Source organism: Halichoeres trimaculatus, unplaced genomic scaffold (assembly GCF_033239565.1).
Source record: "Halichoeres trimaculatus isolate MK-OKI-2021-1 unplaced genomic scaffold, fHalTri1.1 fHalTri1_scaffold_15, whole genome shotgun sequence".
Taxonomy (NCBI): Eukaryota; Metazoa; Chordata; class Actinopteri; order Labriformes; family Labridae; genus Halichoeres; species Halichoeres trimaculatus.
In genome coordinates, this window is record NW_027437193.1 from 7,139,871 (window position 1) to 7,166,507 (window position 26,637).

The 26,637-nt window shown below is 40.5% G+C and overlaps 1 protein-coding gene across 20 annotated transcripts in view; it reads right to left on the minus strand.

The window, feature by feature from the left end:
- Positions 1–26,637, minus strand: part of ptprfb (protein tyrosine phosphatase receptor type Fb) — a 228,741-nt gene that overhangs the window by 104,033 nt on the left and 98,071 nt on the right. For all 20 annotated transcript variants that reach the window (XM_074689216.1, XM_074689230.1, XM_074689234.1 and 17 more), the window contains exon 4: positions 26,393–26,534. In XM_074689216.1, the coding sequence (XP_074545317.1) occupies positions 26,393–26,534 (142 nt within the window). The remainder of the gene's footprint in view (positions 1–26,392; positions 26,535–26,637) is intronic.

Sequence of the window (26,637 nt, forward strand, 5' to 3'; positions counted from 1 at the left end):
TTTCATGTATACATGGGGAAACAAGAGTTTTTGGCTCTACAGCGCCACAGCTGAATGACTGGGGCTCATTCTGATTGGCTGGTTGGGGTTTCTGAAAAACACTGCCACCTATGGGTTTGGCATGCTTCGAGCTGCTCTTATCAGCAGATTTTCCTGGATAAGTGCGGACAAAAGTAGTTTTTTTTTTTTTTTTTTTTAATAATTTTATTAATATTTTTTTGTTTAAAAATACAACAAAACGAGACAGAAAGGAGAAAAAAAAAAAAAAAAACAAACATAATGGAACAAACAAGTAAGCACACTACCATAGACACTACAACAATAATAGAGTGGTCAAAATCCATGCCGATCCAGAATTGATATTTATACCGTCATTAAGTTCAAGATTAAATTCAAGGTCCAAGTGCAAAGTCTGAGTATCGATTCCAAAAGGGAAGATCTTGTCTTGGATACATGGAGAAGGATGTATAACTGATAACATCACTTATACACATTATCAAACCTCATAGTACCAAAAATATATACATACTTTATCAGTTAATAAACTGTTCTTTCCCCTGTTTTTAAATATTCAATAAAGGGTCCCCAGATTTTTAGCAACTTTGGGCGTGAATTGGACAGAGTGTAACGAATCTCTTCCAAGTATAAGCAAGAAACCACATCATTCAGCCAGGCCTTAAGAGAGGGAGGAGTGGCTGACTGACGAAAGTATTTCTAAAATCAAATGAGGGTGGTATTCGTGTTTGAAAATGTCAATGTAAAAAAAGACAAAAGGTAATCTACACACAGGTGTGAAACAAGACACGGGTGATAAACACATGAGTAGAATTCTCCAGTTTGATTTAGCAGATGCTTTTGTCCAAAGCGATGTACAACACAAGCAAGAATTTAGACAGAAGGGGAAAACTTAGTGAGTGCAACAGTTAGTGTTTTTTTTCCCATGTAGAAAAATGTGTCCATAACTAACAACAATTAATCCCTGCAACAATATAGTCCAACCTTCATTGGAGACAGTGAGGGAAACACAGGGGCATGAGGTAAAACCAAGGCCTTGTACACACGTAACCAGATATTTTCGAAAGCAAATACCCTCCCTCAAATTTTTTTAAACATACTTTCGTCCACACACTGGGCAAATCCGCTTGCGAGTGTGTCTCAGAGCATGCCAAACCCATTTTTGCAGTGTTTTTCAGATGTAAAGCCCGTGTCACCCAATCATGATGAAGCCCCATTGTTCAGCTGTGACGTTTGAGAACCAAAAAACTGTGGACATGGCTTAAGACCGACACACAGGGAGCTAGAGCTACAAAGTTATACGGAAAACACAAAGACTTGACATATAAACACCCTGGACGACATAGAGGACAAAAGAGACTAAGATAACTCGAGCAACAAAGAAACACAAGACAGATAAACACAAGGAAAACACAGCGAAAAGGCCAAGATATGACAGGACTCAACCAAACACACAGGGAGAAAGAAGTGCAAAATAAGACAGAAAACACAAGAATCTCTAAAAATAATGATGAAGAAACAGAAACACAAGGAACAAACATTAAAAAAAAGTCTAACGCCTTAAAAACCGTTACACAAAAATGCCTGTTTATGACTTTTTGAAGCACAGCCTGTAGGTTATATGAATAAATGCCCAGTGTTTTTGGAGTTTGAGATATGCAGCTCTCTTTCAAGGCTAACTCAGACACTGTGACTCTTAATAATACTGTCTTTGTATAATCCTTCTCTTTATGATCTTAAAATGTGAGTTCAGGATGTGATGAATGTTTCTTTGCATACAAATGAAGAAAAATGAAGCCCAATGACCTCAACTCACCAAGAGCTTTTCTGCTGAAAAGGTTTAACACTCTGTTTCTCCATAGATTGAATGCTAACAAGCTAAAATATGTAATCTTTCAATAGCAGATTTAATCCAACGCAGCTTCATAAAGTTGAGTTTGTCCTTGGGTTTTTTTGGTGAAAAGGAATAAGAGAAAGTTTCCTCTACAGACGTCTTTATCAAAGATCTTGTTGAGGGGTTAGATTTGAGCTCAGTCTGTCTGTTCCTTAAACACCAATTCCTGCGGCTAGCCTTGTCTGCCAAATTGTCATCCCAGGAAGACAAAGACATGCCTTTGTTCAGTCTGTTTTAATTTGAGGGGAAAGAAAAGCGATGGGGAAATTTGGCAAGGATCCAGCGAAATAGTGCGGGCAATGCAGGTTGATGTTTGTCAAGATAGAGGGCGTTTTTAATAAAAGCCTCTTGTGCTGGAGTGTAATTCATCAAATTAAAAAAAAAACTGCTTTCTCTTTCTAGTTCAGGCAGAGAGAAAACCTTGTGATAAAATCATGTAGGCTCTGCAGGATGAATAAAACCTTCACAAAAAATACAAATGGCTTTTTTTAAAGCTGACATCGTGCAGGCTGAGCTCTTCCCCTGACTCGAATCATCCTCTGAGCTGTGGTATTTTATTGTTTTATTTGTGAAGTGTGTCTGCGATACAGTTGTTACAACAAAAAGTAGTAGAAACGCCCTGGATTTGCAAAACGAGTAAAGCCCCAGGCAAAGCTAGGAATGCATGAACTGGTTCCTCCATGGTGGGAAAATAAGGACCATTGTTCTCTAAACAGGCGTTTATCACGCACACAGAGAGATCCTGCAACATGAGCGGCTCAGCAGATGAACTTGTTTACGACGGCTGAAGTAGTTTGGTAGAAAAGAGAAGAGAGGGCAGTCGCTGATGGCTTTATGTGGTTTTGTTGTGTTATTACTTAATTAGGATAGCAGTGGGGGCCTTGTTTACACACAAAGCATGGGGAGCAGTGTCAGGATAATTTGTACGACCAAAAGGTGCTGGTTGTGTGGTAATAAGTGAAACTAAGAAAACACGACACAGTCATCATGAAGTGTTATGTCAACAAGGCGTGTCTCTGCTGTGGCTGCTACAGGCAGGTGGGGTAAGATGTAGATGAGAGGGGGAAAAGTGGAAAAGAGGAGGCGCTGGGAGGAGAAGAGGAGGGGGCAAAGGAGGGGTGCTTGCCAACCTCCTGCCAGCTCCAATTACCAGTGTGAGTGGAGCGTGGCAGCTAGGGCGATGGGTCTAATCAGAGCCCTGCTGAAAGAGACCCGTCCCTGTCCTCCTGTCCCACTGGGAGGCTGCTGGAGCTCAATCCCACACTATCGTCAGCCATCGTTTTTCCCCTCAACCCCGACACACTCGCCTCAATAGTGGAAAACACTCCAGAAAACCCTGCTCCCTCATAACAGGGGAGCCCTGACACAGTGGCACAGTATCAAAAAGTTCTGTTGAAGAAGAAACGTCTGCCTCATTTCCACTTCAGTGTGCCCGAATGTCTTCTCACATGTCGTGTCGTGAGTGTTTTACGGTGCAGTTTTACGAGACAACCCATCGACAAGATCTTTGATAAAGACGTCTGTAGAGGAAACTTTCTCTTATTTCTTTTCACCAAAAAACCCAAGGACAAACTTTAATTTCTGAAGTTGCACTGGATTACGGCTGCTATTGAACGATTACATATTTTAACTTGTTAGCATTCAATCTTCGGAGAAACAGAGGGTGTTAAACCTTTTCAGCAGAAAAGCTCTTGGTGAGTTGAGGTCATTGGGCTTCATTTTTTTCTCATTTGTATGCAAAGAAACATTCATCACATCCTGAACTCACATTTTAAGATCATATAGAGAAGGATTTTACAAAGAAAGAGTTTTTACTGTGCGTGAGTGTTTTACAGTACACTGTAAAATGTGATTTAGCATATCTGTTATTCGAGCACATTATTCGATGTCAATATGACAAAGATTGCTCTTATAAGTTGGCATCGTCTCAAATACAACATATATATTTAACTTAAAATTCTATGTCCAAAAAAATAGAAACGCATGTCGACTTGCTTTTGTGAAATGTAATCCAAAAGTTATTGTCACCATGAGTGCGGTGGGAGCACAGTGGATATGAGGGCCTCAAACTGTTTTGTGTAGCTAGAGCCTTCAAATTATTACCCAGAATGCCTTTGGGAATAACATTTTTTTTGTCACCGTAAGTAAGGAGAGTATGCTATGGATATGAAAGCCTACTACACAGTGTGCAGCTCTACAGATTATATCAGACTGATGATAATAAGATTCATGTTTAGGAAGTTTGAGACTACGATATAGATTAATGTGAATTTATCATTGAATAAGCTGATGTTTCTTCTTACTCCTTTTCAAAAATGTCAAAATTGTTACAATTGTTTTGGAGGTTCTTTCTGTTGTTGCTGTTGTTTAATTTTTCCCCGATTGTTGTTTTTTCCCCCTCTATTATTATTATTTTTTTTGTTTTCATTTGTTTTTTACTCTGTTGATTTTCTTTTTTTTTTCTCTTTGAATTATTATCACATGTTCAAAAAAAAGCATTCATTCATTTATTCATTCATTCATGTGTGGGTGGTACTTTGTCTACCTTCCATGTTAAGGAACAGGTGTCTATGCCTCATGGCTAGGGATGGGTACCCTTCATATTTGAAAGTGATATGTTACCAATTCCCGTTACCTGGCGATCGGTACCAGTACTCAGTGGTACCAATTTCTGGTACTTTTGTGTGTTTATGTGGTGTAAAATATCAATTTGTTTAATCATAACATGTAAATTATTTTCAATTTAACATATTTATCCTCAATATATAACTCTGTAATGCTGTGATCTTGTCCAGCTTGGAAAATCACCTACTTTTCCACTCCCTCACAGTTACAAGGATCTGTTTAGGTACCTAAACATGGTACCTTTTGATTTTACGTGAATCAGTACCCGCTACTTTTGATGGATTTCGGTCGGTACCTACAAAAGTACCTGATTCAGCACCCATCCCTTCTCCTGGCACAAACCTGACTTTTAAACCCTACCATACAAACTGTTTGTCTGCATAAATGTATTATGTCAAACAACCTGAAGAAGTTAAAAACTAACTAATGAAATTTATAACAATAATAAAAGGTCGTCATAACTGAAAACCTGAGTTGAGTTGGAATAGATTAATTATTTCAAACAGCTACCTGAAAAAGTTGAGTTAACAAGTCTACATCAACGAAACTTAGACAAGGGTTGACACAAGACATCTTATTTAATCAAGATACCTTGTGTTGCTGTGGGGGCGACAAAATGTATTTTTTGACTTAACATAAAATTTTGAGGCAGCCCTCAAATGTTGTGTTACATTTACCAGTGTACAGTTACAGCACAGAGAAGTGTCATTAAAGAGTCTAAACACTCAGGAAACATGGAGAAATGTTAAATAAAATCATAAACTGTTTTTCGCTGTAACCTGTACTGTTAAACTAATTCAGCATCTGAGTGTGGCTTTAAAAATGCAGCAGTCTTTCTCACTTCTTAAGCATTTACATCTGAGCTGATCTCATTTCCAGACAGAAAAAAAAAAACAGGCCTTATGATCTCCACGTTCGCCTGTTGCAAAATGATGGATGACAACAATTAAAGGTGATGTCTCCTTTGATAGCAGGAACCAAAGGACCACAGTGACAGCAGCATCGCCACTTGCCTCATGAAATATTACTGCTCTAAAATCTACCCTTTTAAACATACATCAGTGCACTGTCTTTATACCAGGGGTACAAAATAAAATGCATGTGCACTTGCAGAGATTATGTAGGTCATTTTGTGATTCCCCGTGTGTAAGGGAGTGTTTTATTTAGCGCTTAACTGTTAGAAAAATCTTTAAAAAAGAGTGATTTTGATGAATATGTAAAGTACAGGAGCTGCAAAGGTTAGAGTCTGAGTGATTTCTGTGTCGCACTGATCAACCCTTTTAATTATTCACCCTTCTGCGGTACAACTTCTGAGGTGAACTATTTATAGAGCAATGAGTGTTTTCTATGTCTCGACTGGTCTTGAGTCAATCTAACACTAAAAAGCAGACAAGGCGTCTGCAGAAAACAAAGCGTATGGCCTGTGGCTGTTTCTAGCCAAGAACATCGTTTGAGACAGACATTTGCATCTGCGTGAGACGAGGAAATGTGTGAGAAGTGTCAGCAGCGGCAGGAGGTGCAAACAGGGGGGCCAAGCTAACATGAGTTCAACTGAGAGAGCTCTGTGAATGGTTGGATCACCGATGGTGTAAAACATTTAGCAGGTTCGTTTGGAAAATGTTTGGATTTATGATAGAAAGAGGGAGGAGAGCAGAGACTGCAGCCTCACCTGCTTCTCAGTTTGAACCTGTTCGAAGAAGGCTGGGAGCTTTTCTCAGTCTCCCTCAAGCTTTCTTCATACATACCCTCCCGAAATTTCTAGATCTATTCAGGACAGCCTGCCTCTGAAATTTCCAAAAGTTGCTTTAGAAGGGGAGGGCTGTTATGAAAAAGATTTTGCATGCAATGCTAACAAATGATCAAAAATGACACGCAGAGGAGAGTCCAATGTTTACTCGTGCTGGAATGTTAGGACACATGAGCAAATGAGGAGAAAGAAACATGCTGCAAACCAGGAGAGAGTGCAAAAGCAATTTCACTTCACAGGAAGCTCAAACTGTTTATGCAGGAGCTGCAGAAGATCAACGTCATCACCCTCTTTCTCTTGCTTGGGGTGAGTTTTCTGAATATTCCCTGCTGTGCTCACACGTCAGCTTGCCTTACACTTCTTGCAGGGTACAGCAAGAAGTTTCCAAATGTAAGGTGTGGGTAAAAGTTCCTGTACACGCACTTGAGCAAAAACTTCAGAAAATGAGCAGGGTGCATTAGTGACATCACTCAATAGAAATGCATGGAAAGTTTTTTGGCAACTGTTTTTTTTGCAACATTTTCTTTCTGCATTGCATCATAACACTTGAAAAAACTGAACTTATCAAGTGTTTTTGTCTTATTTTCAGTAGAAAATGTCCTTTTAGACTTAGAAGAAGAAGAAGAAGAAGAAGAATGATGATGATAATAAAAGTAAAATAGAATAGATCAATATAAAATAAAAATAAAAAATAGGAATATTTTATTTTATTTATAGAATATTATAAAGTATATCATTTATAAAATATACAAATATGCAAAAATATTTATAGAGAAATAATAATAAAGATAATAAGATTTATAAGAGAATAAAAAAATTGAATATTTTATTTGATTTATAATTTACAGTGTCAGTTCTTGATTCATTGGCAGATGTTTCACTTGTTGCAAGCAATTCAGATCTCCTTCTTGTCTTTCAATTACTTAAAATTAGACATTTTTTTGGACTGACCAGCTGAATGTGGCTGATATCAAGTAAAATAAAACAATTTCATTTTAAATAAGACAAAAACACTTGATAAGATTTCAGTTTTTTGCAGTGTATACAGCTGTTGTTTAGTCCTCTAGTGCCCTACACTTTCACCTTGCACATTCTTTTACAAATATGGTCGTATTTGCAGGTGTTTTTCCTAATCCTGTGACATCCAGGCGTTCAGGCAGGGACTAGCAGGCCCCAGAGAAAGGCAGACAGACCCAACCGGTATTCATGTAACTGCCGCTGCACTTTGACTTGCAAAACACAGAAGGGCAAGGAGTTCTCTCACATGTTGTGCCATGAAGGGCATGTGAGCAGGACCCCTCTGCTCTTCAGAGAAATACTAGTTGGCAGAGCTCCCACTGCAGAGGTCTCCTCAGCGGGGATGACACGGCACACCCCGACTTCAAAGACCCGGGAAGGAGGCCATTGATGTAATACTGTTGTAATGACATGAAAATTGTGAAAAATCTCCATGGAAATGGAGGCAATTGTACAATGTGCAATGAAATGTGCATTCAAATACGGCTGAGTATCTTGTCGAGCTGGTAGCCTCTGGCTCGCTATCTCTCAGACCAGGTGTTTTGGCAGTTGCTATGGAGATAGAGAGGTCGCAAACACAACAGACAGGCAGAGACACACCTGCATGAAACGGACCATCACAAACACAGTCATAACAAAAACAGTGTTAATGCAGTTGTTAATATGTGTTTCATGATGGTGTTCATGTCGCTGTGCTGTTTATCCAAGAGTACGAGGCGAAGACAGACTGTAATGCAAGCCATGACCTTTGAAATAATACACTTTTTTGTCTGGCTGAGCAGAACATTTGGCCCTACTTCCTCACCCACAGACAGATAATCAATAACAGTCATCTAATTCCCCCCTAACTTCTTCCTTCCTTCCCTTTCTCCCCTTTTATCTTTCCCCTTTCTCTCTTCTTTCCTATTCATCTCTACTTCTCCCTTTTTCTCCGATCTGATATCATACTTCCCCTGTCGTCAGGATGATCTACGGCCCTGCCAGATGCCCTGCGCCTGTTATTTATGCTGCGCCGCGCCGGTTAGTACATAACCGTGGCCTCCGACCATTACTGCAACCCAAGGGTGGTCTTCTAAATTCACATGGTTATGCTGACCGAGTCACCTTGTGGGACAAGCGCTGCTGCACAGAATCACATCCCCCATTAACTACGCTGTATGAGGAGCACAGCTGTAGGCTTTCATTTGGAGATTACAGCTCTGCTTCTTGCCTTGTGGTCCAACCAACAGGAGTTTGATTGAGGACCCTTGAGATTACAGCATTAAAGAGTACACGGTTTGTGCTTTACCACTCATTTTTATGTCACAGCCTGGAAGATGGAAAAACCTGAGGGCTCATGGTGAGCTCCCGCGCTAATACGATGTGGCTAATAAGACAGGCTATTCCTCCAGGTGTCTTGGAGAAAGAACAAGGACGGGACTAGGAATCAGGAAGCGTGACGGTTAATGAAATAAAGTCCACGAGAAGAAGCAGAGCAGCGTTTTGCAAATAAATGAATTAATTGATCCTCTCCACAACTCAAATTAATCATCGGCAAAGCTTTATTGTGACATGTTTAGTGTAATTACAGCAGATAGGGATGGCTTTTATGAGTTCAGAGAAAGGCAGTGGATGTAGTGGAATGTGGCAGGTTCTGTTAATTAAATCCTCACTAGCCCCGCTCCGGTGACAGCCTTTACTTCTTCTCTCAGTCAGAGATAATGAATAATACACTGAGTCTGTGAGTCAATGTTGACAGTCTCAACTTTGTAGAGGTTTCCATAAGTGATGGGTGTTTGAAAATGTCATAATCTATTAAAGGTAGGGCTGGTAACTCAGAGAAAGATTGCCAAACAAACCCTCCTCTCCTTTTAGAGCTCCTTCAGAAGCTCCGCCTCCAAATTAAAGGTTGTCAGAATTGAAAAACAACCAGCAACACTATTGTACATTCATACTTTTACTGCCATGAAATTACAGATGGCATATGTTTTTGAAGTTGTTCCTGTCGTGAGTGTGAAAATAGGCCTGCCAGTGTAAACGCCAAAGCCAAAAGCTTATTGACGCCAAATTTTAAGCTGAGGAGAAGCTTGGATTTTGTGTGAATGGAATAATCACTTGCAATGTGAAAGGTAAAGATGACTTTTATTGCAGAGTGGGTGATGAACACCCACCTGTACCAAACAGTTAAGATTATATTACGGTATAGAAAGAAAAAAACACGACAGCAGAGAAAGAGGAGCCAATGAAATCTGGTTCCACTAACTAGAACAGCACCTAACAGCCCATTGATTATTTTATTATTTCATGCGCTGTGGTTGGTAGCATCTTAAATTCCTCCTGAAAGGACAAAGACTTGCACTCTCTGACAGCACTGGTCAATAATTGGGCCATAAATAATTAAAGAACAGGTAAGTGCTCCTAACTGCTGGGTGTTAACATGCCCTGACACTGCGCTTTAAGCAGGGTCGACCTGAATCTGAGCCTGCTCGCTCTGTCAACCTCCCCCTGTGAAACAGGTTAAACATATTGATGCAGATGTAATGCATGCAAAATCAGCAGAGCCTTTGACAGGTGTAAGCAAACCCAGCAACTCCAGCCTTGAAAAAACACAGCTTAGCAGCTCAGAGGAAATGGGACTATGCCTCTTAAACATGAGAAAAATGTCAAGCTTAAGGCCGGGCTGTAACCCTGCTAGTGAGTCAGGCCGTTTCCCCTGCTTTCTATGGCCCAGTGGGTAAGCCAAGAGGGCTCGGTGTGTAAATGTGTGAGCAAAGGGGGTCAGGGCGAAAGGACTCCCATTAGCCAGCTCATTGAGTGTAGGTATTAGAGCCCCCACCCCCCGACATGCAGCTGGTCCATCCATCCATGGCCAGACAGAGCCTGGGGAGCTGTTGACTCACTGGCCTGCGCGGCTTTAAGGTGGACCTCCCTGTTTACCTGCAGCAGGACGGCCCAGGACGTCATTATTTAAAAAAAAAAGGAGGGCTGCATTCTGTTCTTCTTATACATTGAATAGGCCTGGGCCAGTTGTTTTGTTTTTTTTTTCTGGACAATATATTGTCCCACAATTAATGATGATATTGATAGTAATGACAATATCATTTTGAGACCAAACTAACCATTAATATAAAAGTATTATACATAATAATGCAGTACACCCTTTCAAATGCAATGCAATTTCATTTCTCATGAGTGTTTTTACTTTTTAACTGGAATATCAATAAAATTCCTAATAAAACAAACAAAAAAAGCAAAATGCAAATAGGCTCTTAGTCAAAAATTGCACTTATATCAAAAACTGTATCAAAGGGCAGCATTTATTTTGCGATGTAGCGAATTTCACTTTCTTTACCCTCTTGATATCCAGCCTGTTTAGAGGCAAGAGACAAGAAAAACACATGTATGCAAGTGGGGATATATTGGGGATGGAAAAATGATCAAGTGAATTTTGTGTATCGTACAATTAATCGATTTATTAACTCTCGTACCAGGCCTGACGTAGAAAACAGCTACCACACAAACTATATAGAACCACAAAAGATTCAAAATTAAATGAATACAACATTCTGAAATAAATACCACAGACAAATATATAATATGGCCATTAAATTGTAAAATACGGCAATATCATTATGAAATTTGTTGTTTGTTTTTTTTTAATTATTATAATTAAATATTTCATAATGATTATTTAAAAAAATCATGGTTTTTAAAATAATGACTTTTTATTTATTTTACAAGCTTTTATAAAATAAAAAAAAATCATATTAATATTGCCTTATTTTACAATTTAATGGCCATATTATATATTTGTTTGTTATCCATCTTTTTTTTTAATTTCAAAATGTTGTTTTTATTCATTTAATTATGAACCTGCAGCACAGGTCAGGACTGGTTCTGTTTTGTGTTAGTAAGTTCAACATCTGAAGTATCAAAAAGGCTGCGTAGATTATGCAAACCCCATTAAAACATGAACACGCCAGGAGAAAAAAATTCTGCAAAGCTTCTGTTTAAGATTTCACAACTGTCTTTCACTGTGAAGGGATTTCTACTTTCTTGATGTGCTCTCCGTGTTGGAGTGTTGTCTAATCATTGGTTTTGCATAACTCAGAGACAAACGCGGAAAGCTACCACTGTTGCACATCAAAGCAGTGAAATCATTTACAACATGCAATTATGGGGATGAAAAATGAAGCGTTGGAAGTCAAACGTTGGAAATTTGAAATCAACAGTGATGTTTCTGCAAAATGTCAGGAGAAAACTTGTGCTGTGTTCAAAGTCAGAAATGAGTTTTTTAAAATGTTAATAAAAGGTTTGACGTGCTTTGTTTTCACAGGACACTTCTTGTCTGGACATTTTTATTTAAAAGTACTTCATCACTTCTCAGTGAACTCTATTAATCATTAACAGCACACCCCGGACCCACAATTATATTGTTATGTTGTTCTGCTGCCACGGAGAGGAAATTACATGTATTAGACTTCTTTATGAACAGCTGTTGAATGGAACAAAAGCTGAATAGAACCAAGATTTCAGGACAAGTTGAATCCTAACTGTGCATAAAGCACTTCTAACCAAGTCGCTGAGAACAGCATGAAGCAATGAACAGAATAATTTGATGCAAAATTACATTTTAGCTCTCTCCAGGGCTCTGACTGCGCAGGTGTGAGTAAGTGTTTGTCTTGCATTTGACCCTCAAATCACATTTTGATTTAGGTGAGCGTTTGTGACTGACAGTTTCCAGCACCCTGCCTAGAAAAATAATACTGCCTCTTCATATTTCGTCGCCTGATTTCCCCCCCTGCTGGCCTTTTGTCTGGCTCAGAAAGAAAAACAACAACCCTTTCCAACATCTGTGGTCCAATAATCAGGCTTACAAATGAATACAAATTTAGCAGCGTTCAGCAGATGAATCAGTTCCAGGCAAAAAGGCAATGTGATGGTATGTGACCTTGCTCAATGGAGGAATCAGTGTGGCGCTCCAAAAACACGCATGATGAAACACGATTGATAATCTCATCGGTCATGCTCGCACAAACAAGTCTCCAGTAAAAAGCGTAATTGAATAATGAAAGCCTGTTGCAGCTGTTTGTGGCAGATATTTAATAGCACATGTCAAACCTCGGATGGCCCTGTCTGTTTCTGACAATGTGCAGATATTAACGGATGTGCATGTCTTGTCACATCTCCAATACCTGACGCCCAGAGACGACATCCAGATGAGGGGTTCAATATGGCCTGACAAGCAGCGCCGGCCATAACTTCACGTTTTACACAGTGACAGGCAGCAGCCCTGCCCTCAGAAAATGTATGACAGCAGCAACAGTGTTCAACCAGAGTGTGGAGCCTCACCTATGTAATGCTATGCAATCCAGTTCAACAACTCAGCTCCCACCATGACCACAAGAAGATGTATCATATCACTTAGACTACAACAAGAAAAATTTACCAACATATGGATTATTTACATTAAACCCCAAAGACAGGAAATCCAATGAAGGTACAAAGTATTAATGCCACTACTTCACCCATAAAATTTATCTTGTATATATTTATATCTTCTGACACTTCAACTTGGAAAGTAGATAAAGTAATGAGTGGTCTATAAGGAAGCATACAAAAGCTCCTTTTTCTACTTTCTGTTCTGTTTTGGTTTATTCTTATCTGTTTATCTATGGGTCATTCTTTGTCTTTGTACTCTTTCCAGTATATATTACTTATCCACTGATAAAGTTTTGTTGTAATTTAGAAAAGTTATGAGACAGGGATGGAAAAGCTGGGAGAGATGATCTTTGAAATGGGGCATACATTATTAAGACCGTCAGGAAAATATTAATATACATAGTTTGCTATATGTATGGTGGTTGTTTTGCTGAAGGGCACCAGGCTCTTTATCTCACTCATTTGCCTCTTTTTCTTTTCTGTTTTTGTTTTTGAGAACTGAATTTACTCAAGGTATGAGACATTTATGTACCTTAACAGTCATTATGGAGATTACTGTATGAGTATAATTTATGAATTGTTCTGGTTGCCGAAAAAAAAAGAAAAAAGAAAAAAAAAGAAAAAGAGATTTTAATTCTGACCATAAAATAACCCCTCAAGAATCAGTCACAACAAACTTTCTGTCCATTTTTATACAGCCCCCAGCTTCATCTTACTATGAATGTTTTAAATTATCTGGCTAAAATTAATGATGTTCTTGGTTATGTATCTATAAACCAAATATCTAGTAAACTAAAGCTCTGTACATTCTTCAACTTAACAACTCTTACAGCTGACATCTTTAAATGAATGTTTTTGTTTTTTTTTCATCATGATGTGAAAATGTAAGAGAACAAAAACACAGACGACACAAGACAAGATCAGAATGCAGGATAAGAAATATTTGGGGTTAAAAATGTTGTTTGCAGGTCAAAATAGTCTAAATATGAAAAAACAATCCTGATTAAATCCAGATCTTGATCCTGACTTAAAAAAATCCTGACATACTTTCTCCATATCGCCCCCTAATGGAGAACATTTCCTTGGTCAGAAGCAGAGGTGTGAAAAAATTTCGATACAGAAATATTATGACACTTTGACCACTGATACAATATGGATATTTCAACTCTCAACTCACAATTCATATTTTAGCTGAGTTGGGAGTAAATTAGGACTTCGGCACTTTCACTGCAGTAGATGGCGCTGAAGAGCAACTACCCTTTAATGTTGCAAATAGATGGTATAATAAATATCATCTCTTTCTTTGGTCATTTTAATTCTGAGTAATATTTTGGTTTATAAATACATAATTTCTAGTTTTTTCTTGGCAAACTCTGTAGAGTTACAGTATCAATGTTGTGATACATCGTGATATTACCATATCATGACCCAAGTATCCTGATGTATATTGAGTTTGCTGATGTTTCTGCAGCATGTAACACTGCAGAAAACTAACCACTTGCCAACTTGTATCAAGAGACACCTGAGGAACAGGTGAGTTTGATTTCATCAGTCTGTAATGGTGGAACAAAGCCGTTTCACAACAGTTAGTGACTGATTTTTTTTCAACAAATCTGTATGGATTTATGTCACTTTAATCAAAATGTTAGTCAGAACTGCTGGCCCTTTGTCATTTTCTGATAAAAAGCAGTTTTTCTTGCTGAACTGTCATTGCACAGGTGGTCTATCATTGTATCCAGCCTGTGTATGTGTCTTTACAGTAGTCGGCTTTAACAAGGCATGAAAGGTTGATGTTCAGTGAGGGGGGCAGTAAAATCAGTCAGATGAGACTAAAAACTAAAATTCGTCCAAATGAAATTTGCCTTTTCCTCCTCCCTGACTCTGGTGCACACTGTTTGAGCAAATGAGTCTTCATGGAGAAAGTAAAACCCTCTGACGCGTTAAAACACTCTCTGAAAACCACTGGCCCACTTAAAAATAGGATAAATACGTCTGGGCGTTTGGCTTTTCTTCACACCTTTCAGCACGTTGAGTTTTCCCACAAAGTGGTGGAAGTAACGGGATAAATTAGAGAAATGTAAATCCTCTCTGGAGTCATTGGGACAGGCTGCAGATGTGTTTGGAGGTTTTAATACCAAATTACTTGCTTTCAAGAGTTTGGGAAGTAGCGAGAAGGAGCCAAAGCTTTAATGAGCGCGTGAGTTTTTAAAGCGAGCTGTGATGCAGCACCTGTGCTGGAACAACAAAGAAGAATCTCACAGATAAACGTCTCACTCCCTGGGCTCTTCTTCATTCTCTCAGCACCTTATAATATTATTGTTACTCATTGACCCGTCTCACTCCCTTTTTTCTCCGTGGATCCCCCCGAGGCGATAGACATGATCAGCACTGACGGCGCACACATACCAGACATCGCATACTTTACAGATACAGCTTGCCAAAAGCATGGAGCCAATGATGGACAAGCAGAGATGATAAAATGCTGCCTCAAAGCAAGATTGACTCCAGCCAGATGAGAAATGTAGTCTGGTGTCAAACATGTCTCAGGGGACGGATCAATTAACCAGGGTCAGCGTGAGCGGTGATTGAAAATACGGCGTCATGCATAGATTGAATCATCATCCTCAGGAGTCAATCTGAGTGAAGATTCTTGGTTGATTTTTAGTTTCTCTCTTAATTTATCGACAAACAACAAGCTGGCATGGACTCACAGAAATCTGGTGTCCTGCTCAAGGACACTCAAGTGAGTGGGCTGCTGCTGTTTAAAGCCAGCCATACAAAAATCCCCAAAGATCTCAGCAAACTGCTCATCTGCTTTCAAGCGCGAGGAACAAATGCTGGTGAGAAATGCCTCGCAGCGTCTGCGGTTTATTCATTTTCGAGACAACAGTGCAGCCGCTAAAGGTTCGACTCAACCTAAAATGCTCTCCGCCCCCATCGCAGCGCCGGAGTCCTTGGGAGTGAGGATGCAAGGATGCAGATTGGGTGGCCAGGAGGGTGATTCCACCCCGCCATATTGTGTGAGTCCTTGGGAGAAGCATACATAGACAGATGCAGTTTGTATCTGTCAGGCTGGATATGATCTACGATGCCGGGCCTCCAGCCAGCAGATGGTGGGAGAAATTAAATCTGTGACACAGACCGTCACAATGGGGCCCAGAAATACAGTACAGGGAGGAGGAGGGGCACACACACCTGTAGACGAGTGAGTGTGTGTGTTTGTGTGGTGATGCATGTCCCTGAATATCTTTGCGCCTGCATGTTTGGTGCTGCATGTTGTGACTAATAACAGCCCTGCCTTAAACGGAAGCCAAACCTGTTCGACTCAAAGCCGGCCCAAACGTCCACGGGCGGCATCATTACACAAACAACCCGCTGTGTGTGTTGTTAAACACGAACTGACCGCTCACTTCCCTCGACAACAAGAGGGAGTGGATATTAGACTGACAGCGCGGATATTACGGGAACCCACCGGTATTCAGAAGGAGAATGAGAGGGAGTGTGAAAGTAATGTGGGGGAATTGCAGTTACACAACAGACCTTATTTTGGTCATTGTGGATGATTTGAATAGCGCCAAGGAAAGGAGAGGATTAAGTTGTCGGAGGAGCAGGCCTCGGTATTAAATCATTCCGATATAGCTTCTGTATGTATTTATCTTGCCTGGGAAGAGGCGCAATGCGATTTCTATGCTGTTTATCCAGTCAGGTTTGTTGTCCGCACTTGCCTGGCTCCTGAGATATTTATTACTGGCTTTGTGTTGCAGTCATTTTTTGCCTCTGCACCAGGGACCAGAATGCATTCCAAGCAAATAAAGGCCTTTTCTAACCGGTGAAGCCATAATTTGTTTACCGCCATCAGACACAGGACCACTAAACACAGTGGAGCTGAAACTGTCTTCAGGAGCTAATGACACTGCTGTATGATTACAGCTTCTCTTCCTGTCATGTATACGAGCATAAAATGGACTCAAAGGCAGGTTACAGGTTCCTGTATCACTCCGAGGTTTGATGTTTGACATGCTCCTACAACCCGAGGTGGAAGTTTTCAACAGCAGAGCTTTGAATCCTAGCATATTTCTTCTTTGACCTTTCCAAAAAAAAAAAACAAATTACATGTTAAGGGACGAGTTGTCAGGGAACTTCAAAAAAGACGTGCAGCTGGTCTGAAGGAGAACCTTTCTAATTCGCGCCCCGACAGCGAAGGATTCCGGTAATGATGGAGCTTTTGATCTGGCTCCATTAGATAACATTCCTCCTTCCCAGAGACCGGCCCCGCTGTCTCCCAAAGGACAAGAGAGTGCTCTCCTAGACGGTGTGTACCTGCTCGCTGAGTTTCTCCTCATTTGAGAGAGGAATGTTCCCGTGACACGGGGAGCTCTGCAGATATCAGTCTGACATTTTTTAATGTTTGTTTTAGCTTTTTGGCTCTGGAGGAACTCTGCTGAAACTATTTAAAGTGGCAATGTGAAGGTGTAAGCAGATAAGTCGAGATTTTTTACCTTCCTCAAGTTTGATAAGGCTTCAGCTAGAGCTACAGTTTCATCCTTTCAGCTCAAAATAGGGATGGAACGGTTCACAAAATCCACGGCTTGGTTCCTATCACGGTTTTGTGGTCACCATTTTCGGTTTGGTGTACATTGTTATTGTTTGTAACACCTTTATTTTACCTTATACCCTAATAATCCACTATTAACAGATTATTTTTAATCTAGTCTGTCATATCAAGTCATGAAAAACCTGAAAAAATGAGTCTGTTTCCCATTTAAAACTTCAAGCTGAGTGAAACATCGCTAGTTTAACATACCAACTCCTCAGTAAGGAAAGTCACTAAATGACGCTGCTGTCTAATTTGCATAATAATCCATTTGCATGTAATTTTCATGGACTATGTAGGAGATAGAAATAACGTGGGAGAGACAGAAAGCAGGTGAAACACAACATCATAAATATGTTTACAACTACAAATTAACTTTCTTCTGACCATTCTTGTTTTTTTTTAATGTCTAAATATCAACCTGTGCTGGGGACCGGCAGAAGTGACCATAATAAGACACACACTTGCGTTATTTCATCTGCTGTGAGAGAGGGGGACTGTCTCTGTGCTTTGGATAGGCAAGGGACTCACACACGCTGACCATTGAGAAGATCAAAACACGCTTTAACCTCAGATTCTCCAAACTCCAGAAGAGTCACAAGAGTTGTCCTCTTTAAAGAAACTCACCAGAAGGGTCTTAAATCTAATATCGAGCACTCCCAGACAGCAGAACGACTCAACGCCACAGGTACACCTTCTAACTTGTCATGTACACAACACACACGCCTCCCTAACAACTGTTCTGCTGTATCCTTGGCATGCATATAATCATACTCGCTTCAAACTGCGCTGTTAAAGCTATGGTCTACAATTTGGAAGCTTGGTAATCATCAATAACACTATTTATTAGGCCACTGTGGTCGGATGGTCCGATCTATGCAATATAAAAAGCAAAAGGAACGAAAAAAATCCATTCAGTACATCAGCTGCAAAATGGCATAATTGACCAATTCGAACCGCCGTTCCCCTCATTTCGGGTCTGTGCATGAGTCCATCCAATCCCCTGTTCTCCTGTTCCGCACCATCCCGCCCATGGTCCCACCTCGTCCTTCCCCACTACCCCTTTCACGTCAGCTAGCTGCTCAAATACTGAAGCTTCATGGAGCCGGAGCAAAACCAGGAAGCTGTTACTGTTACCCTCCACAGGGATGGGAAGAAAACGAAAAAGTTTCAAGGAAAAGGCAGAAGCAAGGAAGAATTATTAGCGATACAGATGCCAAAGCTGCAGAGGGATTTGGGACTGAAGACTGACACAGAGACAGCCAAATTTCTGTGGAACAGGTTATTACTTTGTTTACTACAGTGGGAGATGTCAGCTGAGTAACTCTGGTTAGTCTGAGCCTATACTGGCTAATGACTGAACATTGCTGGTCGGAACAGGTAGGCTCTGTCAATAGATTTTAGCATAAGTTAGCCACTTATCTTTAGCATTGTAAACTGAGCTGGTGAAGACAAATGCGTCTCATCAGCCAAACTGGGTTTCAGATCGTAGACCATAGCTTTAAACGAAGAAAAAAGAAAACAGGAACCAAAGGGAGCACACGTGCCCCAAACCGATTGAGGAAAACGGTTTATTTTCTTCATTAACAGTTTCATTCCTAACTTAAAAACACAGAGCTTACAGAGAACAAACAGCACTACAAGCTGTTTCATTCTCAAGTAATAACAGCAGGATTAATGTCTGGATAATGTTTTTCTTTCCTGGAACATCTGACCTCAGAGTTGTGTTGTTGATTTATCGTCTTACAGGAAAGATATGCATTTTCTATTTAACTCACACGTCTTGTCGCTGAAGGCCTTTCCCAGGACTTGTAATGTTGTAATTCCCTCGTCGCTGATAGCAGCCAATAAAAACCACAAACCTTTCCTTCTCAAGGCAGTTTCATCCAAATTCAGGGCTGTGTTTTGCAGACAAAGTCGGCCTCCAGCTGAGACAACAGTCACTCTTGTGAATGCACCACGGAGCCTCATCAGTTTTATCGTCACTATTAGTATCCTGACATGCTTTTGACGCCACCTCAGTCATTTCTTGATCTGAGTCATTGCTTTTTACATTTTACATGCTCATCAAATGTTAACGGCAGCGAGAATATGAGTTATTGCCTTGCACAGAGCACACTCGCTGCCTTTAAGACTGATGTTGTGAGCTGGGATGTCTTTTCTGTCCGGCACTAGTTTATTCCATACATCACACAGACAAGCGCCATTTACCTGAACATTTACTGAGGCGGTTCAATTCAAGAGGGCCGATCAAGGTCAAAGTGTTGGCATCGTTACCCGAGTAATGAGTCATTGTTCCCTCTGGTCATCTCTCTATCCTACCCTCGACAAACGTCGTGCTGCTGCGTGGAGCACCGAGAGGTGCAGAGTCAGGCCGGAGAAGGAGGCGGGAACAAGAAATAAAAGTAAAAAGAGGGCAGAGGCTGAAATGAAGGAGAGGGGAAGAAAGGAGGAAATGAAAGACCGACAGCAACAATATTTCTCAATCATACCACCCCCTCTGGTCTCTGCAGCATCGTCTGCATCATTATTTATCCATACAGGTCAGGCCTGCACATAGCTCACTCCCTCTCTGTTACACACACACACACTCACACACACGCTCTGTCAGGGCAGGATTGTACATTTGGAAAGTAATTTTCCCTGTAGGCCATTATTCAAAACATCACAGTGAGAAAATGATGATTATAGCCAAGGATACTCTGATTTTGACTCATGACGGTGTGATGCCTGTACAGAAACTCTTCTTATTATTTCACCTCTAAGTGTGTGTGAGAATGAGTGTGTGTGAGTCTCTTTCCCTCAGTGAGAAGTGACTGAGCTGACTTTGGGTCTGTATGTAAGTCTCAGCGGCGTGACCCCTCTCGGCGGGGGCGTGAGAACCACCACGAACAAAGAGCTGGGCTGTTACAGCGTGACAGAATTACAGAGTGACTCGAGACTCATGACTGCAAAAGTGCTAATGCCCGACTCGGCTTTGGTGTGAAAATATGCTTTCGCTGCTTGTCACAGGTAAGAAGGAGGCTAAACTGTGGAGTCACAAGCACACATGCAAGCAGGAAAAGACGGGGATGACTGTGAAAATCAATCAAGCTTTTTCCATCAACAAACTCCAAGAACAGGTGGTATTACAGGATTTTTTGTTTACTCAGGAATGTCCAAATCTTGTGTGTTGAGGTCACATGACTCCAGTCTCTCTGTTTCTTTAGAAGCAAGCATCGCTGACGTAGAGTAACACTGATCCCCTGAATTCATAATCACGAGCAAGTGATCCAGATACCATACTGCACTTTTGAACTCAAGCCTTTTCCTCCACACACCATAACCTTCCAACGAGCACACTGAAGGCATGTGTAAAGCTGCACCGTTATGACTGTCATAATCCATATTTTGCAGGATTGGCAGAACAAAATAAAGAGCCGGTATATGAAATAATCATAATTAATGCTCGACCTTCCTTTGCTCTGCTTAAAACTATAATCCAGATCGACTTAGTGCTATAATGACTTTACCACTCACTGCCTCTCTGCTCAGTATTATGACAACTTTATGTGGAGGCAAAGTCACATGTACTTAAAGTCATGTGGGGAATCTGAGGCTTCTTTTGAAATGCATGAAAACAGGAAGCTTTCGCTTAAGAAATCATTCTTTCAACCCGGGAAGGTTGACTGGAACGTGACGTGTTTTTAAAGGTCCCATATTCTGCTCCTTTTCTGCAGTTTAATATGGATTATTGATGTCTTCATGAAATGGTAGTAACATGTTTTGGTCCAAAAAGCCAATAAATCAAGCACAGCAGCATTGTTTCCAGGCTCTCATAGCCCCTCTGTTCAGAACGCTCTGATTTAGTGGGCGTGGCCTTTATATGTAAATGAGCCACCACTGATACCGCCCCGCTCTTCAGCGTCACTGAGAGCGGCGCCACGAGCTCCGAGTGCACAATGTTTAGAAAACAGCGAAGCCCATTTACCGTAACATTACAGGCTAAAACAACAGGCTAACCGCAGCTAAAGTTAGCATCCTGAAGCTAACACAGAGACAGGGGGGACACTGAGGAAAAGCTCTTCCATCTGCTCCACAGCACACAGCATTTAAAATACTCACATTTCCAGGGTCTGAGGTTTGTTGGCGGATGGTTGGTAATGCGCCCAGATTCAGGACCAGTCTATTCGCTAGCCCTCTGTTGTACTGTCCAAAGTAAAGTGACTAGCACACGCATGCACAGTTTTACTGAGTGTAGATGGCACATTTCCTTGATAAATGAACTCTAGCCACTTAGTCTGTCTTCTTCCGAGATGGGAAGCTTGTGCATGGAACTATGTGGCTGTTTACAGCCAAAAACAGAGCAGTGATGGCTCTTCAACTTTAGGCGGGTTCGGGGGTATCTGCTCCGGTTGACCAATCAGATCAGACTTGCTCCTGATTGGTCAAAAAAGGGAATTGCTGACGTCGGCAAATCCCCAAAATCCAAACAGCTCGTTTTAGGTCAGGATTTTACGTTCACAAGCACTACTAATTACAGGTTTTGTCATTAAATATCACATTTTGTGGGCTGGGAGGAAAGACAAAGACCCACAAATTTCACTAAAAGACTTAATAAAGTGATTTCTGCATAATATGGGACCTTTAAGAGCTGAGTTTTCCTCTTCACATGCACACGTAAAGAGCCGCAGTCCTCTCAAATCCATCACCAAGCAGCTGCACTGGTTCTGTGTCTTGCTCAAGGGCACCGCACTGAGAGAAGTCTACAGAATCTCTGCACTTTTCTTGGTCACTTCCTTCAGATTTTATCATTTGATTCCACACAGCGACATGGTGACGTGACACCTTCGGGCTACCGCTGCCCCATTAAGGCGAGGGATCATTAGTCTTTGTCTGTTTGGTGCTGCCCCAGTGTTTTCTTGTGAAGCTCTGCTGATATGAACTTGATGTATCGCTAGGCTACAAACAATAGTCTAAAAATAGAGCCGAGCTGACAACATTTCTTCGTGAGGGCGTGTGGGTTTTCACTGAGTGTCTTAGTGTCGGGGAAAATGCACGACTGTGGTTGTACATTTGTGTTCACATGTGCATGTATGAACATGTCGTCCAGCACATCCTCGGGGTCCTGGACAAGCAGATTGAAGGAGTTATTTTGATGAAATCTGATGTGTGGTTCTGTTTTTCAACCAGCCGCTGTGACTGCACTTGAAGATCTCCTCGGGTAAAAAGGAAAAAGCCGAGGGACTGAGTCAAAGTGTGTTAGAAATCTTACGAAAACAAAAACACTTTCAAGAAGCAGGCATGCTTTAAAACTATCGAAATATTTCACAGAGTTTCCAGTCTTCTGTATTCATCAATCAGTCCCATATTTACATCCTCTGCTGAGCTTATGTGGAGATATTTTTGAATTAAAGAGAGCAGAAACAAGCAACAAGCCTTTGTAGCATCACAGCTCATGAGGTTATCAGCATCTCCTCTGGCAGAGATTCCTTACTTCGAGAAAATACAACTTGGCAACATACCATCCAAGCACTAGTCTGGAAATAAATATCTGTCTCTCTTCGCCTGCTAAATGATCTACGAAGACTCCAGCAGTTGTGTACTTTGGCAGTCAGCCATCGTAATCTGGACAGGTAGTGTAGCAGCGGCTTGCTCAGGCCTGTAGGCTGAGAGCAGCTGTCCACAGGTTAGCATGAAGCTACATTGTTTTGGTTTGTCAGTTCAAAACAAAGAGCTTAAAGGGGCTTTCCTCGGGGTAGAGGCTCAGGCTCAGGTGTCGGTTTTTGGTGGAGACATCAACACCTGACACCTCTACAAACTTCTGTCACTCAACTTCCCATGTTGAGTGGCTTTACTGTGTTTATAGCCTTTCCATTATCTTTTATCTCCCACCACCCTCTTTTATTTCTTCTTCTATGTTATGTTAACATATTAATGTAGTAACATACTTTTATTTAGATTTTATCTGATGTACGAGTCACCTTTGTTTCACTTTTAATCCATTCATTGGTACCCTTTTAGGCTTTTTAATCATTTAGTCTTTTGCTCATGTGAGCTATTCTATTTTATCTTTAATATTATTAATAATTTTTTTATATTATTTTTTAATCTATTCATTTCTGCTATCCTGTTTTTTTGTTTTGAACTGTCTTTTATCATCTTCTTTCTTTTTCTAACTGAGTGTATGTTTTCAGCTTATATTTTAGTCCTCATGGTCTCATTTTATGTTGCATGGTTCTTGTATCATCTGCATTCCTGTGACATTTGCTCTTGCCAGAGTCTTTATGCCTCGTGTCCTGCTTTGTTTCCCTGTGCTTTTTTTGTCTATATGTTCCTTTCTTGTCAAAGCTCTTTGTAAACTTGTGTTTTTGAAGGTGCTGTATAAATATAATCATTATTATTATTATTAATTACCCTTTCTTTTACATAAAGTGACTTTTTAATAAGAAAATCTTGTTTTTCATAAACAAATGACATTGAAATCAAATAAACTATCATCAAATGCACAAATCAAGCATTTTAACCATTAGTGGTTGGAGAAAAATATGGATGTATTGTAGTATCAGGGTTTTTTGTTTAATGATTTCAAATTGAAATTTTTTTTTGTTAAAAATTAATTTATTTTTTTCTAATTTAAATCTTTTATTTTAGTCTTTGTCTATAAGCTGGATTGGAAAAATTCCTAAGAACTGAGTCACAGAAAATATAGCTCCAGATATAGTTTCAAGCAGGGGTAGGCAACCTAGGGCGTGGGTGCCAGAGCTGGCACGTGAGGCCATTTATTTTGGCACGCAAAGAATAATTGCAATGAGACAGAGGACAGTATAAATAAATAAAAGAGAGAAAGAAAATAGATAATAAAACTTTTGTGTTGTGTTCTATTCAACACTTAGCAAAAAACTCAGCACTCTTTAAATGTTCTCATGTAAAAACAGTGTTAGCACAGCGTGCGAAACAAAGCTAGACATTCAAAACTTTCTGTACTGTTAAAAACCAGGCAACAAAAGGAAGTTACAGCATTTTTCACTGTGTAGCTAAGCATGGAAAACCATTCAAGGAGACTTTCTTATCGACTGTCAATGATTTTATGAAAGAAACAAGTCTTGGTGCTTTGGGAATGAGTGTATTTTAAAGTGACACAAGACATAGAAAAGGTTTCCTACCCCTGGTCTATAGACATCTTCATCATCATCATTCAACTTTTTTACTTGGTTTTGTGTTGGAAAAATGAACTTAAAATTGCAAAACTCTGGAATATCAAATAATGGTGATTTAAACCCCAAAAATTGTAAAATCTGGCAACAAATACCCCTCAGACAACCATTTCAAGACCTTTTGACTCTCTGACACCTCATTTTTGGCCAATTTGACCACTGTTTAACATCTATACTGCACTGATAACCATTTTCTTAAAGAAAGCCTCACTCTTCACCTCAGCTGTAAAACAACTTGTCTTAATTCTGAGCTGCTTTGCTCTGGTCACCATGTCCCTCTATTCAACTATAACATCATCACACACGAGGAAAACAAAGCCCTGTTGCATGTTTCAGGTATAACTGGATTATTCTTTTGTACGATTTTGAATGAATCAGCTCTAAGAGGAGCAAAAAGCATCTCTGCTTCATTTTATTATAACCCCAGTGTGTGGCTTTAGCAACAAGAGATGGCTCCAGTCTGATACTCAAGATGTACGCGGTGATCTTGTGTCGTAGCAGGAGATAAAAGAATCCCTCCTATGGCATGTGCATGTGTGCTACTTGACTCCTGGGTTAGCAGCTCCAGCAGAGAGCACAGGATCACAGAGCGATGGAGGCTTCATGCAAATCACGTCTGCTGGTGAGAAACAGTAGCTCACTGTTGTGCGTCTTTTTACTCCACTAACTGAAGCAATCCAAACTCTGTGTCCTGTTCTGCCCCCCAAACACTAACACTGTGATTAATCTCATCTCATTCATGTGCGCCTCGTGTCATGTTAGCGCTGTTTGTTTGTGCAGGCAGCAGCATTCCTCACGATACAGTGCAAAAAGAGGGGGAGAAAGAGAAGAACCTTTCTTTGCGCAGGAGAAAAAAGTCCCTACGGGTAGATTACGCAAGCCCAGCCGATGATATCATCAAATCAGCGTGGACGGAGAAAAAAAGGAAGGGTGGGTGTAAGAAAGATGGGACTCAAACAAGGGAGAGAAAGGCTGTATTTGACTGAGTGGGGATCTGCTTTAATGCCAGTGTAATGGCGAAGGACGGCCTTAATCCTCCCGCTGGCTGGCTCTGGAGCCTTTTTTTTTTTCTTTGAAAGTTTCTAATGAAATCAACTCCTGTGATGACTAGCGCCCACATGACAAAATTACAATCAACTGAGAGAGAAATTCATATTTGCAGCTCATTGGCATGGAAGGCTGAGTGGGAAAACCCTGTCTGGATAAATCAGGAACGTTAACTCTACATACACGAGGGGAAAACACTGGAGGGCAGGCGACATGTTCAAACTGTTTATGTATACATGTTTAGCATATTTAGTTCAGGTTTCCAGATAAACAGCAAATCACATATTTATATATGTGCATTTCTGCCGCACTTTCACCATCAGTCATTATTTAGCAAATTAAGCTTCTGATGGGGCAATTTATTATTTCTTTATTTGATTACGGGATTGATTTTCTCTGGTAGATGACTGGGACACGGATGGCTAACTCATTACGGCAGGGAGATAAAGTGTGGTATCATAGTCAATGAATGGCAGCCATTTCTTACAAATAACTAGATTCCAGGTCACACTTTCTGCTGAATTGCTTAACCGCACGCTATCATATCCCAAAAACGCATTCCTTGCATTTTTTTTCTCACCTTGTGGTGTTTACATTAAGATAGCTCTGCTCCCTGTGACACTGTCAATACCAGAAATCCTCAGAGTTTGCAAATGTTTATGGATGAATTATAAAGGCAAACAGAGTATTTGCTTTTGGATGGGTTGAAATAAAAGCTCTAAAAACCTGCAGCAGCAGCCGCAGGAAGAAGAAAAAGAAGAAGAAGAAGAAGAGAGGAGGAGAGAAAAGCAAGATGAGGGGAAGAAACCGAGCGAGGAAAAACTAACTTATCTTACCTTCAAGCACTGTGAGCTTGGCACTGGTGTTGATCTCGCCAGCACTGTTGGTGGCTGTGCACTCGTAAATGGCTTCGTCTCTGTGTGTGCGCAGTGGCTGGATCCGCAGTACGGAGCCTGAGCCATCATCAAACTCAATCACCTAGGAGAGCCGGAGCAAAGCAAAAGGGCAGGAATGTTATTTTGAGGGACCCTTTTTTCTTTCTTTTGGGGGATTTCAGTTTATTGCAACATATAAATAACAT